Source organism: Staurois parvus, unplaced genomic scaffold (assembly GCF_062004578.1).
Source record: "Staurois parvus isolate SC_StPar_1 unplaced genomic scaffold, SC_StPar_1.0 ptg000073l, whole genome shotgun sequence".
Lineage (NCBI taxonomy): Eukaryota > Metazoa > Chordata > Amphibia > Anura > Ranidae > Staurois > Staurois parvus.
Window position 1 is genome coordinate 928760 of NW_028317869.1, and position 18246 is coordinate 947005.

Consider the following 18246-nt stretch of genomic DNA (forward strand, 5'->3'; position numbering starts at 1 on the left):
CGGTGTATGTCAGCTTCCCCCCATTTGTACACAGTGTATTATAGTCAGGTTGTTGGGTTGGTTATTTGCTGTCACATTTATTAGTCACTTTTGCTTTGTTTATGGTCTGTGGGTGTCGGAGGGTGTTGTGTCCATTAGTAAACAAGACTTAAAGCGATTGTAAAGGCAACATTTTTTTTCTTTTAAAACAAACATGTCATACTTACTGCTGTGTGTGATGGGTTTGCACAGAGCAGCCTGGATCCTCCTCTTCTCGGGTCCCCCACATGCGCTCCTGGTCCCTTCTCCTGTTGAGTGCCCCCACAACAAGCAGCTTGTTATGGGGGCATCCAAGCAGGCTCGGGAGCGAGTCGCTGCTCTGTGTCTCCACAGAGTCCCCTCTCCCTCCTCATTGGCTGTGATTGACAGCAGCAGGAGCCAATGGCCCCTGCTCTTGTCTCAGCCAAAGAGGAGGGAGAGTCCCCAGACTGCCAAGGATCTTGTGCACATTGCTGGATCAGGATGGGGCTCAGGTGAGTATTGGGGGGGCTGCTGCACAGAGAAGGGTATTTACCTTCATATATAGAATGCATGGAGGTAACAAACCTCCTGACTTTACACCCCCTGTAATCACACTCCTCCTACTCCGTATTATTCCACATTTCTTAGGCATAGCCCTCCGATCTGGTCATCCCTGCTGTCGCTGGATACCTGCATTCCTTACAAGGGTTTATATTCCTCACCAGTGTACTCTGTATGCCGGGCTGTATACCACAAAATCCTGACCATTGTACTATGCATGCTGGGCAGTATATGACATACTCCTGACCACTGCGCTCTGTACACAGGCCTAAGATATACTCCTGACCACTGCACTCTGTACACAGGCCTAAGATATACTCCTGACCACTGCACTCTGTACTCAGGGCTGTATATGATATACTCCTGACCATTGCACTCGACACAGAGGCCTAAGATATACTCCTGACCACTGCACTCTGTACACAGAGCTGCTTATGATATACTTCTGAACACTGCACTCTATACACAGGGCATGTATAGGACATGTTCCTGACCACTGCACTCTGTAATCAGGCCTAAGATATAACCCTGACCACTGTACTCTGTACGCAGGCCTAAGATATAACCCTGACCACTGCACTCTATACACAGGGCTGTATCTGACACACTCCTGACCACTGCACTCTATACAAAGGGCTGTATAAGACATACTCCTGACCACTGCACTCTATACACAGGGCTGTATATGATATACTCCTGACCACTGCACTCTATACACAGGGCTGTATCTGACACACTCCTGACCACTGCACTCTATACACAGGGCTCTATAGGACATACTCCTGACCACTGCACTCTATACACAGGGCTGTATCTGACATACTCCTGACCACTGCACTCTGTACACAAATCTGTATATGACATACTCCTGACCACTGCACTCTATACACAGGGCTGTATATGACATACTCCTGACCACTGCACTCTATACACAGGGCTGTATATGATATACTCCTGACCACTGCACTCTATACACAGGGCTGTATATGATATACTCCTGACCACTGCACTCTATACACAGGACTGTATATGACATACTCCTGACTACTGCACTCTATACACAGGGCTGTATATTATATACTCCTGACCACTGCACTCTATACACAGGGCTGTATATGACATATTCCTGACCACTGCACTCTATACACAGGGCTGTATATGACATACTCCTGACCACTGCACTCTGTACACAGGGCTGTATATGACATATTCCTGACCACTGCACTCTATACACAGGACTGTATATGACATATTCCTGACCACTGCACTCTATACACAGGACTGTATATGACATACTCCTGACCACTGCACTCTATACACAGGGCTGTATATGACATGTTTCTGACCACTACACTCTATACACAGGGCTGTATATGACATATTCCTGACCACTGCACTCTATACACAGGACTGTATATGACATACTCCTGACCACTGCACTCTATACACAGGGCTGTATAGGACATACTCCTGACCACTGCACTCTATACAACGGGCTGTATATGACATGTTCCTGACCACTGCACTCTATACACAGGGCTGTATATGACATACTCCTGACCACTGCACTCTGTACACAGGGCTGTATAGGACATACTCCTGACCACTGCACTCTATACACAGGGCTGTATAGGACATACTCCTGACCACTGCACTCTATACACAGGGCTGTATATGACATACTCCTGACCACTGCACTCTATACACAGGGCTGTATAGGACACACTCCTGACCACTGCACTCTATACACAGGTCTGTATATGACATCTTCCTGACCACTGCACTCTATACACAGGGCTGTATATGACATATTCCTGACCACTGCACTCTATACACAGGTCTGTATATGACATCTTCCTGACCACTGCACTCTATACACAGGGCTGTATATGACATATTCCTGACCACTGCACTCTATACACAGGGCTGTATAGGACATACTCCTGACCACTGCACTCTATACACAGGGCTGTATATGACATGTTCCTGACCACTGCACTCTATACACAGGGCTGTATAGGACATACTCCTGACCACTGCACTCTAGGCTGATGACCTGGGAAGGCTCTCAATGTGTCATCTATGAACAATTTATGATGAAGACGTTTGTCACTCACAACACAATTTTGTTTTTTCATTCAATAAACTTTTTATTGTAATTATATTTTTAACAAGATTGTAATCATAGAATCAGGAAATAAAGGAAGGAATCTGATTGGTCAGGAAGATCCCTTGTCTGGAATGTGGGGGCGGAGTCATTATTATTGGTGTACAATACAATACACAACGTGTTCCATTATTATAACAAAGTATTGTAGAAAAGATCCCAACATAGAAAATGGGGGAAAGGAGGAAATAAAGGCGGATATGAAGGGGAATCTGTGTACGGGGAACACCTTAACAATCACCACCATTTTATTCTCCAGGGCCTCTGATGTCACAGAATAGATGTTTGGGGGTTTATCTCATCTTCAGGACCAAAATCTGCATTTTCCCATGTGTGCAAAATCATGCAGAAACAGCTCTGGCAGTGAGAGGGTTAATGTGGGCTAGATGGGATCCCTCTGCTGGGGTGACATTAGAGCTCCCCCTAGCTGCAGCCTGGTAATAACATTGCTGGGAGGTCTATTCATTTCTCTGCTCCATACTTCCCGTCTTTATAGAAACGTCTCCTGACATTTGGGGGTCTATTCATAGAATGTGTAGAACCATTCACCTGGTGAAAGTGCATGTCCATTCCTCCTGTGTGAATGGGGAATGGTGAATGTTAGGAGTGCGGCTTGAACGAGTGCGTAGAAGAAGCAGTTAAACGCAGCAATCTAATTATGCCTTCTTTACTTTCACAGGTAAATGCTCCTTTCTCCTACCTCCACTCTTAACTCCAAAACGCATTGACTCCTGCTATACTCAGAACAAATGGTGTATTTATATTTTTGTATATATTGACCAGCTCTCACCTTCAGCTGCACCCGTTTTACGATCGGTGTCTGTTTCCTGAGAGAATCATCCCCCACTCCTCATGTGATCTTTATCAGCTTCTAATTGGGGTGGAGTTGAATGCTCATTTGAGCATCTCCCTATAAATTTAGATCAGCTCATGGGGGAGATCTCTGATGGGGGGCACAGTCTGATGGGGGTGCTGCTTCAGATTGAGTGCGGCTTGAACGAGTGCGTAGAAGAAGCAGTTAAACGCAGCAATCTAATTATGCCTTCTTTACTTTCACAGGTAAATGCTCCTTTCTCCTACCTCCACTCTTAACTCCAAAACGCATTGACTCCTGCTATACTCAGAACAAATGGTGTATTTATATTTTTGTATATATTGACCAGCTCTCACCTTCAGCTGCACCCGTTTTACGATCGGTGTCTGTTTCCTGAGAGAATCATCCCCCACTCCTCATGTGATCTTTATCAGCTTCTAATTGGGGTGGAGTTGAATGCTCATTTGAGCATCTCCCTATAAATTTAGATCAGCTCATGGGGGAGATCTCTGATGGGGGGCACAGTCTGATGGGGGTGCTGCTTCAGATTGAGTGCGGCTTGAACGAGTGCGTAGAAGAAGCAGTTAAACGCAGCAGTTGAACTCAAGCAGGAGAACCCAAGCAGCAGGAAGACACAACAACAGCAAGAAGCTCTACTGCATGCTGGAAAACTGCAAGCAAACACCCTGGGAAACCTCTTACATACCTGAGTCCCACTCCGTGTACCTTTATATAATACACCCCTCTTCTCATCTTCATATTACTATCCTCTGTTCCCAAATCACATTTCTTTACCCCTCTGCTCCACCCCACAACCTGTACATCTCCCCCTCACTGCTATCATCTCCCTACTACTGCTCTCTTCACCTCCCCAAAATGTCTCTTCCACTCCTCCTTCTCATTTTCCTCTCCTCTGTTCCCAAAATCCATTCACTATATCCCTCTGCCCCTCCCAAACATTTGTATATCGTGTCCTCACTGCTTCCCTCACCCCTCTATGGCACCCACCACCTCCTCCTATTACTCCGCTCTCCCACTGACCCCAACACCTCCACTAGGAGTTTCTCACGCTCCTGCACATCCCGCTCCCATGCCACCTTTCTCACCCTTCTCCTCCTCCTAGCCGCGGGGGACATCTCCCCGAATCCTGGCCCTCCACCTCCCTCACCCGCTCAACACCCTCCCGCCTCCACGTCCTACTGCAACCCCCACAACTTAGTATCTGTCCCCCTGCTCCCTAAAATCTCCCCCCCGTTTTCATGTGCACTCCTGAATGCCCGTTCGGTGTGCAACAAGCTTACCGCCATCCACGACCTCTTTGTTTCCCGCTCCCTCAACCTCCCAGCGATCACGGAAACCTGGATCCAGGCCACTGACTCTACCTCCCCTGCTGCACTCTCCTACGGAGGTCTCACCTGGACCCACTCACCCAGGCCTAACGGTCGTAAAGGTGGTGGGGTTGGTCTGCTCCTGTCACCGCAGAGCACCTTCCAAGTCCTCCCAAACCCCCCCTCCCTATCCTTCTCCTCCTTCGAGGCCCACTGCCTCCGACTATTCTCCCCAACCCCCCTGAAGATTGCTGTGATATACCAGCCTCCTGGATCCATACCCCGCTTCCTGGATGACTTCTCCTCCTGGCTACCCTTCTTCCTCTCCTCTGAGCTACCCACCATCATTCTTGGGGATTTCAACATCCCTGTCAACCTCGACAACCCGGACACAGCCCGTCTCCTCCACCTAACCTCCTCCTTTGCACTTGCACAGTGCATACAATCCACCACCCACTCCGACGGTAATATCCTTGATCTTGTCTTCTCCAACCGCTGTGCTCCCCACAACCTCACTAACACCCCCTTCCCTCTCTCTGACCACAACCTGATCACCTTCTCTATCTCCTCGTCCTCCAACGCCTACCCCTCCAAAGGTCACACTACTACCAGCCGTAACCTCCGCAACCTTAACCCTGCCTCCCTCCACTCTGCAGCTGATCAACTCCACGACCGCATCCTCCCCCTGTCCTGCCCCGACTTGGCTTTGACCGCCTACAACAATGCGCTCTCAACAGCCCTTGACTCACTAGCGCCTTTAACCACACGCAACATCAGACCCCGACCGCTCCAGCCCTGGCAGACTGATCACACCAAAACCCTCAAACGACACAGTCGTGCCCTGGAGCGACTATGGCACAAAACCAAATCCCAACAAGCCTTCACCCGCTACAAATCTGCCTTCCGCACCTACACCTCCTCCCTCCATGCTGCCAAACAGACCTACTTCTTGACCCTCATCAAGGCCCTCTCCTCCAATCCTCGCCGACTCTTCTCTGCCTTCAACTCTCTACTCTCTCCACCCCCACCTCCACCCAGCACCTCACTCACTGCCCTTGAGATTGCCAATCACTTCAAAAACAAAATTGACACAATTCGCAAGGACATTGCCGCAACTCACACACCCTCTCAACCAGTCCCCTCTCACACAGCTACCCCCTTATCCCCCCTCCCCCTCGACATAACCCGCAGGGACTTCGTCGCTGCTCAAACTCTCTCCAACCCCCTTCACCCTCACTCAGCTACCCCCTCATCACCCCTCTCCCACAGCCCCACCACTGCTCTGACCTCCTCTTCCACCCCACCCTACATTCCTCATACTGAAGCTCCCCCAACACTCCACACCTTTGACCTTACTACCATCGAGGAAGTCTCCAAGATCCTCTCTGATGCCCGCCTCACCACCTGCCCCCTCGACCCTATCCCCTCACAACTCCTACGACCTTCCTCCTCCTCCATCCTACGCTCCCTCACCCACATCTTCAATCTCTCCCTCTCCTCAGGCACTTTCCCCTCCCCTCTGAAACATGCACACATCACCCCCATACTTAAAAAGCCCTCCCTGGACCCCAATGACCCGAACAACCTCAGACCCATCTCCCTGCTCCCATTTACATCTAAACTCCTCGAGCGCCTAGTCTACACCCGCCTATGCTCTCACCTCAACGACAACAACCTCCTCGATCCCCTACAGTCCGGCTTCCGTCCCCTACACTCCACCGAAACTGCCTTACTCAAACTCTCCAACGACCTGCTAACCGCCAAAGCTAATGGACACTATTCAGTGCTCCTACTCCTTGACCTCTCTGCGGCCTTCGACACAGTCGACCACCCCCTTCTCCTCAAAAAACTACACTCCCTCGGCCTCAGAGATTCTGCTCTCTCCTGGCTCTCATCCTACCTGTCACAACGCTCCTTCAGCGTTACCTATAATGCTACCACCTCCCCCTCACTCCCCCTCTCTGTTGGGGTCCCTCAAGGCTCTGTCCTCGGGCCCCTTCTCTTCTCCATCTATACCTCCTCCCTTGGCCAACTCATACACTCTCACGGCTTCAACTACCACCTCTATGCCGACGACACACAAATCTATCTCTCGACCCCCCACCTCACCCCCTCGGTCTCCGCCCGAATCACACACCTACTGAGCGACATATCAGATTGGATGTCGCTCTACTTCCTTAAACTGAACCTCTCCAAAACCGAGTTTCTTGTCTTCCCCCCAGCCCGGACCCCACCCCCCATTGATTTCTCTATCATGTCCAACAACGCTACCATCAAACCCGCCCTGCAGGCCAGAGTACTTGGTGTCATTCTGGACTCCAACCTATCCTTCCAGCCCCAAGTCCAATCTTTAACAAACTCGTGCAGACTCCACCTCCGCAACATGCAGACTCCGCCTCCGCAACATCGCCAAAATCCGCACGTTCCCAACCCCAGAAACCACTAAACAGCTCATCCACTCCCTCATCATATCACGACTCGACTACTGCAACTCCCTCCTCACTGGCCTGCCTCGCCGCTGGCTATCCCCGCTTCAGTCCATCCTGAATACGGCTGCCAGACTCATTCACCTTTCCAACCGCACTGTCTCCGCCACCCTCCTCTGCCAATCCCTCCACTGGCTTCCGATTGCGCAACGGATCAAATTCAAAATCCTAACACTGACGTACAAAGCTGTCCACCATACTGCCCCGAACTACATCACCGACCTAATATCCAAGTACCACCCAACACAAACACTCCGCTCCTCACAAGACCTCCTTCTCTCTAGTTCCCTGGTCTCCTCCTCCCATGCCCGCCTCCAGGACTTCTCCAGGGTGTCACCCATCCTCTGGAACTCCCTGCCCCAACCCATCAGATTATCACCTACTCTCCTCTCCTTTAGGTGCACCCTGAAAACCCATCTCTTCAGGGAAGCCTACCCCACCCCCTGCTAACTTACCGACCTCCTCCACTCTTCCTACCACTCCATCCCCCACAGCTATCTCCTCCTGTACCACTATCCCATCCCTTCTAGATTGTAAGCTCGAAAGAGCAGGGCCCTTGATCCCCTCATGTTTTGCATTGTATTGGTATTGTTCTGTCACATGTTCTGTCTCCCTTTTGTAATGTACAGCGCTGAGCGAACTATTGGCGCTTTATAAATACTATATAATAATAATAATAATATTTGCTGAGCGGGATGAATATTTCCAATTGATTTCAAATGATAAATGTTGCATTCTGTCACAAGATGGCGCTAATTGCTATGATACTTAGCGCCATCTAAAGGCCAAACGAGGAATTTGGGGTTTTAAATCAATGATTGGATTAATGATATGGTTTTATTTAATTTATGTTCATCAACCCATAAATGTATGAGAGTGATCTCTGGTATTTGTATGACACCGCCCCTCACATAGCACACTAATAATATGTTGGGGGGTGTGATCTCCGGTATTTGTATGACACCGCAACTCACATAGCACGCTAATAATATGTTGGGGGTGTGATCTCCGGTATTTGTATGACACCGCCCCTCACATAGCACGCTAATAATATGTTGGGGGGTGTGATCTCTGGTATTTGTATGACACCCCCCCTCACATAGCACACTAATAATATGTTGGGGGGGTGATCTCCGGTATTTGTATGACACCGCCCCTCACATAGTACACTAATAATATGTTGGGGGGTGATCTCCGGTATTTGTATGACACCGCCCCTCACATAGCACACTAATAATATGTTGGGGGTGTGATCTCCGGTATTTGTATGACACCGCCCCTCACATAGCACACTAATAATATGTTGGGGGGTGTGATCTCCGGTATTTGTATGACACCGCCCCTCACATAGCACACTAATAATATGTTGGGGGGGTGTGATCTCCGGTATTTGTATGACACCGCCCCTCACATAGTACACTAATAATATGTTGGGGGTGTGATCTCTGGTATTTGTATGACACCGCCCCTCACATGGTACACTAATAATATGTTGGGGGTGTGATCTCCGGTATTTGTATGACACCGCCCCTCACATGGTACACTAATAATATGTTGGGGGTGTGATCTCCGGTATTTGTATGACACCGCCCCTCACATAGGACACTAATAATATGTTGGGGGGGTGTGATCTCCGGTATTTGTATGACACCGCCCCTCACATAGTACACTAATAATATGTTGGGGGGTGTGATCTCCGGTATTTGTATGACACCGCCCCTCACATAGCACACTAATAATATGTTGGGGGGGTGATCTCCGGTATTTGTATGACACCGCCCCTCACATAGTACACTAATAATATGTTGGGGGGGTGATCTCCGGTATTTGTATGACACCGCCCCTCACATTACACTAATAATATGTTGGGGGGTGTGATCTCCGGTATTTGTATGACACCGCCCCTCACATAGTACACTAATAATATGTTGGGGGGGTGTGATCTCCGGTATTTGTATGACACCGCCCCTCACATAGCACACTAATAATATGTTGGGGGGGTGTGATCTCCGGTATTTGTATGACACCGCCCCTCACATAGCACACTAATAATATGTTGGGGGGTGTGATCTCCGGTATTTGTATGACACCGCCCCTCACATAGCACACTAATAATATGTTGGGGGGTGTGATCTCCGGTATTTGTATGACACCGCCACTCACATAGTACACTAATAATATGTTGGGGGGTGTGATCTCCGGTATTTGTATGACAACGCCCCTCACATAGTACACTAATAATATGTTGGGGGGTGTGATCTCCGGTATTTGTATGACACCGCCCCTCACATAGCACACTAATAATATGTTGGGGGGTGTGATCTCCGGTATTTGTATGACACCGCCCCTCACATAGCACACTAATAATATGTTGGGGGTGTGATCTCCGGTATTTGTATGACACCGCCCCTCACATAGCACACTAATAATATGTTGGGGGAGTGTGATCTCCGGTATTTGTATGACACCGCCCCTCACATAGTACACTAATAATATGTTGGGGGGTGATCTCCGGTATTTGTATGACACCGCCCCTCACATAGTACACTAATAATATGTTGGGGGGTGATCTCCGGTATTTGTATGACACCGCCCCTCACATAGTACACTAATAATATGTTGGGGGGGGTGTGATCTCCGGTATTTGTATGACACCGCCCCTCACATAGTACACTAATAATATGTTGGGGGGGTGATCTCCGGTATTTGTATGACACCGCCCCTCACATAGTACACTAATAATATGTTGGGGGAGGTGACAAGCATGTGTCCAGCCGTGACAAATTATTGCCGTATTTAATAAACTCAGTGACTTCTTTATAATCCTCAGCTCCAACTCCAAAATGCCTCACTCAGGAAAAACAGTTCAATACCGCATTATGGCCACTAGATGGAGCCAATGATCATAGGAAATCACTGTATGAAAAGATCCCACATTGTGACATGGCTGAATGAATGCTGGTCATATTAGTTCATCTATTCTCTAAGTGGGGTGGTATCTATCGGGCCAATCCCTTTTACAAACCACACATAATATCGCCCTTCAAAGTGAAAACAGAAACGATTTGCACAAAATCAAAGAGTAGAAATATTTTCCGGTGGATCCCCTCTACCCAGACCCCATATGTAGACATAGAACAACAAGCTGTGTTCCCTCTCGTGCCGCACTCCTCCAACCACCCAAACCCACACAGAAGCCAAGGGAAATAATGAGAGGAAAGGTCCCCCCTAGTTTGGGGCAGAGTTCTCCTTCCCTCCTGTTGGGGGATGGGAGAAGGATGGACTGAAGACAGAGAGACGCTTTGGGGTCACCACTGTTCTGTAGAGCCTTGAAATGAAGGACATCAAATTCAGAAGTTCTTGTTGTCTGTGTAAAGTTCCCCGATAACGAGATCTGGGCTCTCCCGGCTTCTAGCTCTGTAACCCGCTATATCATTATCAGGAAACGCAACTCCGACACCCAAGAAGGGCTGAAGTTGTGTCCTTCATTTCCAGAATCTACTGACCACTCTGCACCCCGACATTTACTGCACTTCATCTATGTCTTTGGGGACCTCTGATCTCCTTATGAACTGTTCCTTCCATGATGAAGATCAGCCATGGAGTATATCTGAGGTGTATATCAGGGTGTGCTTCTTCCCCACATGAGAGCTGGGATGTCCAGCAACATTCATCTAGAGGACATTTCCCGCACTCAAGGCACTAATACACCTCCAGGGTTGTGTGGGACCCCTGATGTACAGGAAGACAAGACTTCAGTGAGGAACATTTTCCTCACTCAGGACAGGAAAGTGGCTTCTCCCCATGTGAGATCTCTGATGTTTGGAAAGATTAGACTTGTCTATAAAACATTTCCTGCACTCTGTACAAGAATATGGCTTCTCCCCTGTATGAGATCTCTGATGTGTGGAAAGATGGGACTTCTGTGAAAAACATTTTCCACACTCAGGACAGGAATACGGCTTCTCCCCCGTGTGAGATCTCTGATGTTTGTGAAGACTAGACTTCTCTATAAAACATTTCCTGCACTCTGTACAAGAATATGGCTTCTCCCCCGTATGAGATCTCTGATGTGTGTAAAGATTGGACTTCTGTGAAAAACATTTCCCGCACTCTGGACAGGAATATGGCTTCTCCCCTGTGTGAGATCTCTGATGTGTGTAAAGACTGGACTTCACTGAAAAACATTTCCCGCACTCAGAACAGGAATACGGCTTTTTCCCTGTGTGTGATCTCTGATGTGTATAAAGATTGGACTTCCATGAAAAACATTTCCCGCACTCAGAACAGGAATATAGCTTTGTCCTCATGTGAGATTTCTGATGTCTGGAAAGATTGGTCTTCTTTGAAAAACATTTCCCACACACAGGACAGGAATATGGCTTCTCCCCCGTGTGAGATCGCTGATGTGTGTAAAGACTGGACTTCACTGAAAAACATTTCCCGCACTCAGGACAGGAATACGGCTTCTCCCCCGTATGAGATCTCTGATGTGTGTAAAAATGGGATATCTGTGTAAAACTTTTCCCACACACAGGACAGGAATATGGCTTCTCCCCCGTGTGATATCTCTGATGTGTGTGAAGACCGGACTTGTGTGAAAAACATTTCCCACACTCTGGACAGGAATACAGCTTCTCCCCCGTGTGAGATCTCTGATGTGTGTAAAGATTGGACATCTGTGAAAAACATTTCCCACACTCAGGACAGGAATATGGCTTCTCCCCTGTGTGAGATCTCTGATGTGTGTTAAGATTGTACTTACATGAAAAACATTTCCCGCACTCAGGACAGGAATACGGCTTCTCCCCCGTGTGAGATCTTTTACACACATTAAGATGGGATTTATAGTGGCAACCCTTCCCACACTCAGTACAGGAGAAGCTCTTCCCTGTTGGAAGGCCGGCCCGGTCCCGCACAGTCTGAGGTTCCTCAGGATACGAGGAATCCGATGGTCCATCTACACTGGGTGGTGCCGGATGGACATTGGAGGGAGCCGGGTTTTCTCCTGGACTATACTGTGTGATGTCCTCATCTTCTACTTTCCAGTCTGGAGACAAAGTGAGACAATCCTCGGAGGTTTTCCTCATCTCCCGGCCATGGACTAAAATACAAAGACAAAGAGGATTACTAGACAGGAGCTGATTGGTTCCCCCAAACCAGGACTCCACCCACATCAGGCAGCTTGGTCTCTGAGGAGCTTACAATTCCACCCTCAAGGGAACTAGGAAATGGCTCCTCTGATCTCCTACCAGGTCATTTCTTTATTCATGGACCTTAGTCAGAGAGTGAGGAAACAACCAGAACTGTCTTTTATAGGAGGGACAGTGATGAGGGGATTATAGGACGAGGGTCCCCACCCCCTCTATCACTCATCGCCATCTTCCCAACACAAGAAGTACTGCACTTCCTTATTTAGTCCATGATTTAGTCATGAAGAACAGCGGGGCTGAGCCCCACCAGAGGTCAGAGAGTGAGGATGGGGAGAGAACAACCAAGATGAAGACTGGACTGATCCTGAAGACCACCATCATTGGGGTATTGACTCCTCCCTCATTATCACTTTCTGTTTAAGGGTCCAAAGTTGGAGGATGTTATCACATTATTATCACCATGTAAAAGTCTGTGCTCCAATCACATCATCCGATATAAAATGTCCAGCTGGGAGGAAATGGGTGTAACAAAAGAGAATCCATATTATGTGTATATATAGCAGTGGGGGGAGGGGGCAGAAGTCAGGAGTATGTAATGTACAACATAGAGTATATAGTGCAAGGGTCAGGAGTATGTAATGTACAACATAGAGTATATAGTGCAGGGGTCAGGACTATGTAATGTACAACATAGAGTATATAGTGCAGGGGTCAGGAGTATGTAATGTACAACATGGAGTATATAGTGCAGGGGTCAGGAGTATGTAATGTACAACACAGAGTATATAGTGCAGGGGTCGGGAGTATGTAATGTACAACATAGAGTATACAGTGCAGGGGTCGGGAGTATGTAATGTACAACCCCTGTTAAAATGTCAGGTTCCTGTGATGAAAAAATAAGGCAAAGATAAATCATTTCAGAACTTTTCCACCTTTTATGTGACCTATAAACTGTACAACTCAGTTGAACAACAAAATGAAATCATTTAGGTGGGGATAGTAAAAATAAAAAACTAAAATAATGTGGTTGCATAAGTGTACACACCCTTACACTAATCCTTTGTTGAAGCCCCTTTTGATGTGATTCCAGCACTCAGTCTTTTTGGGGAGGAGTCTATCAGCACGGCACATCCTGACTTGGCAATATTTGCCCGCTCTTCCTTGCAAAAACACTCCAAATCTGTCAGATTGCGTGTCATCTCCTGCGCACAGCCCTCTTCAGATCATCCCACAGATTGTTCATCGGATTCAGGTCTGGGCTCTGGCTGGGCCATTCCAAATCTTCCATCTTCTTCTGGTGAAGCCATTCCTTTGTGGATTTGGATGGATGCTTTGGGTGGTTGTCATGCTGAAAGATGAAGCTCCTCTTTGTTCAGCTTTCTAGCAGAAGCCGGAAGATTTTGTGCCGATATTGACTGGTATTTGGAACTGTTCATAATTCCCTCTACCTTGACTAAGGCCCCATTTCCAGCTGAAGAAAAACAGCCCCAAAGCATGATGCTGCCCCCACCATGCTTCACAGTGGGTATGGTGTTCTTCTGGTGGTGTGCAGTGTTGTTTTTGTGCCAAACATATCTTTTGGAATTATGGCCAAAAAGATCAACCTTGGTGTCATCAGACCAGAACACATCTCCCCACATGCTTCTGGGAGACTTCAGATGTGTTTTTGTAGAATGTAGCCGGGCTTGGATGGTTTTCTTCCTAAGAAAAGGCTTCCATCTTCCACTCTACCCCATAGCCCAGACATATGAAGAACACGGAGATTGTTGTCACATGGACCACACAGCCAGGACTTGCCACATATTCCTGCAGCTCCTTTCATGTTGTTGTAGGCCTCTTGGCCGCCTCCCACACCAGTTTTCTTCTCGTCTTTTCATCCATTTTGGAGGGACGTCCAGTTCTTGGTGATGTCACTGTTGGTGATGTCAAAGTTGGTGATGTCACTGCTACGCCATATTCTCTCCACTTGATGATGACTGTCTTCACTGTGTTCCATTGTACATCTAATGCCTTTGGAATTCTTTTGTACCCTTCTCCTGACTGATACCTTTTAACAACGAAATCCCTATGATGCTTTGGAAGCTCTCTGCATACCATGGCTTTTGCTGTAGGATGCGACTAAGAAAATGTCAGGAAAGACCGACTAGAACAGCTGAACTTTATTTGGGGTTAATCAGAGGCACTTTATATGATGGCGGGTGTGTACTGACTCCTATTTAACATGATTGTGAATGTGATTGCTTCATTCTGAACACAGCTACATCCCCAGTTATAAGGGGGTGTGCACACTTATGCAACCGCATTATTTTAGTATTTTTTGTTTTCTTCCCCCCTAAAAGATATCAGTTTGTTTTTCAATTCAGTTGTTTATAGCACGCATTAAAGGTGGAAAAGTTCTGAAATTAGTTATCCTTGTCTAATTTTTTACATCACAGAAACCTCACATTTTAACAGGGGTGTATATCCACTGTAGAGTATATAGTGCAGAGGTCAGGAGGATGTAATGTACAACATAGAGTATATAGTGCAGGGATCAGGAGTATGTAATGTACAACATAGAGTATATAGTGCAGGGGTCAGGAGTATGTAATGTACAACATAGAGTATATAGTGCAGGGGTCAGGAGTATGTAATGTACAACATAGAGTATATAGTGCAGGGGTCAGGAGTATGTAATGTACAACATAGAGTATATAGTGCAGGGGTCAGGAGGATGTAATGTACAACATAGAGTATATAGTGCAGGGGTCAGGAGTATGTAAAGTACAACATAGAGTATATAGTGCAGGGGTCAGGAGTATGTAATGTACAACATAGAGTATATAGTGCAGGGATCAGGAGTATGTAATGTACAACATAGAGTATATAGTGCAGGGGTCAGGAGGATGTAATGTACAACATAGAGTATATAGTGCAGGGGTCAGGAGTATGTAAAGTACAACATAGAGTATATAGTGCAGGGGTCAGGAGTATGTAATGTACAACATAGAGTATATAGTGCAGGGATCAGGAGTATGTAATGTACAACATAGAGTATATAGTGCAGGGGTCAGGAGTATGTAATGTACAACATAGAGTATATAGTGCAGGGATCAGGAGTATGTAATGTGTAACCTAGAGTATATAGTGCAGGGGTCAGGAGTATGTAATGTACAACATAGAGTATATAGTGCAGGGGTCAGGAGTATGTAATGTGTAACCTAGAGTATATAGTGCAGGGGTCAGGAGTATGTAATGTACAACAGAGTATATAGTGCAGGGGTCAGGAGTATGTAATGTGTAACCTAGAGTATATAGTGCAGGGGTCAGGAGTATGTAATGTACAACATAGAGTATATAGTGCAGGGGTCAGGAGTATGTAATGTACAACATAGAGTATATAGTGCAGGGGTCAGGAGTATGTAATGTACAACATAGAGTATATAGTGCAGGGGTCAGGAGTATGTAATGTAAAACATAGAGTATATAGTGCAGGGGTCAGGAGTATGTAATGTACAATATAGAGTATATAGTGCAGGGGTCAGGAGTATGTAATGTACAACATAGAGAATATATTGCAGGGGTCAGGAGTATGTAATGTACAACATGGAGTATATAGTGCAGGGGTCAGGAGTATGTAATGTACAACATAGAGTATATAGTGCAGGGGTCAGGAGTATGTAATGTACAACATAGAGTATATAGTGCAGGGGTCAGGAGTATGTAATGTACAACATAGAGTGTATAGTGCAGGGGTCAGGAGTATGTAATGTACAACAGAGTATAAAGTGCAGGGGTCAGGAGTATGTAATGTACAACAGAGTATAAAGTGCAGGGGTCAGGAGTATGTAATGTACAGCATAGAGTATATAGTGCAGGGGTCAGGAGTATGTAATGTACAACATAAATTATATAGTGTAATGGTCAGGACTCATAATATTGGTATTCAGTAATTTAAGGTCCTTAAAGGGTTGCTTGTCTCCCATCTCCTGAGACTGCACTCAGTGACTTGGGTCTGAGACACTACAGACATATCCAGGGAATATCCGATTGCCTCTCAGGGGGTCAGGAAGGAATTTTTTCCCCTGCAGGAGCAGATTGGATCGTGCTTTGCTGGGTTTTTGCCTTCTGGTGGATCAGCTGTGGGTGTCGGATTATAACTTTTATTTTTATTGGTACAACTAGATGGAATGTCTTTTTTCAGCCAGACTAACTATGTAACTATGTAGGTCCCACACCGCTGCCTCCCATCTCCTGAGACTGCACTCAGTGACTTGGGTCTGAGACACTACAGACATATCCCTCCACCCGGCACAGCCAGCAGATAACAGAGAAGGTCCCCTGGAGGAGTCAGGCACAAGGCAGGAGACCCCAGTCACATGTCCTGGGTGCCTACATTATGCAATGCTTAGAGTAAAAATCAACATTTTGCTGCCAGCTGAACCCCAGAACCTCCATAAATCCAGTCTAGAGACATAAATTGTGTCTGCAGCACAGAGAAGGAAGATTATCCGAGAGAAATCCAGGAATACAGGACGGGGAACACAGCTCAGGAAAGTGACCAGGGGATTACAGGCTGATATCACCCAGTCCCCGCCCTACTCTGGACCAATCAGTGAGCAGTATGGGTGGAGGAATGGATTTAGTGTTCATGACCCACCTGTGCTGATCTCTGTAGGAGTGTCCTCCTCTATAAATGTCCCCGTTATTCCATCCTCCTCCATAGACTGCTGATCATCCCTCACATACGCCTCTTCTTCTTCTGCTTTCACCTCAAATTCTATATCGATTGGATCTCCACTCTAAATCAAGGAAATGAGAGAAAATATCATCTGTAAAATGTAAGATTTATGATTGTGACATCACACACAACATCCACACATTGTCTCCCTTCACAGAAGCAGATCACATGTGATATGTGGGTACATTTCCCCTAAATACCGCATGCCATCCTGAAACTGTCCATTTCCTATCCCGTGTTGCGGTATTGACCACAAACACTGAACACGCTCAGTAAATACCGCATGAACAGGCGTTACATTCACAGAAGGAAATAAAGAATGAAATGCATGCGGTCATTAATTAGTGGTGGAGACATGCGGCATTCAGGAAATGTGTACTGCTTGGTAAAGAGTGGGTGGCCGCTGGCATCCTTAACAACCAGTAAACAACATGGTTGTTAGGGAGCGAGCGGCCGCTGCGTCCTAACCAACCGCTAAAAAAAAAAAAAAAAAAAAATTACCGGCAACAAAATATTAAGAAAATGTTGTAGGGTCCCCCCCCTTTTGGGGGTCTGGTATGGATTTTGAGGGGGACCCCTTGCCAAAATGAAAGAAATACATACCAGACCCCTATCAGAGCATGCTGCTGGCAGGTCAGGAAAGGGGGGGATGAGCAAGTGACCTCCCTCCTGAAACATACCAGGCCACGTGCCCTTAACATGGAGTGGATGCTCTGGGGAAGGGGGGGGGCTTTGCTCCCCCAGAGCACCTTGTCCATGTTGATGGGGACAAGGGACTCTTCCCCACAACATAGGCTAGTGGCTGTGGGGGTTTGCAGGCAGAGGACTTACAACATTTAGCAAGGGAGCCCTCAGATCCCTCACCCCATGTGAATGAGTATGGGGTACATGGTACCCCTAATTATTCACCCCCAAAAAGTATTCTGTTAAATAGACAGCAGGCAGTTTTTGACAAGTCCTTTATTAAAAAAGCAAAACTAAAGCAAAATGTCCCCCCGGTGTAGATCCATCATCAAT

At 47.0% G+C, this 18246-nt stretch overlaps 1 protein-coding gene across 1 annotated transcript in view; it reads right to left on the bottom strand.

The window, feature by feature from the left end:
- Positions 1-11072: 11072 nt before the first annotated feature.
- LOC149469358 (uncharacterized) overlaps positions 11073-18246 on the bottom strand; it is a 46288-nt gene continuing 39114 nt past the window's right edge. The window contains exon 8 of the mRNA XM_089669376.1: positions 11073-12460. Coding sequence (XP_089525502.1) covers positions 11112-12460 — 1349 coding nt within the window. The 3' untranslated portion in view covers positions 11073-11111. The remainder of the gene's footprint in view (positions 12461-18246) is intronic.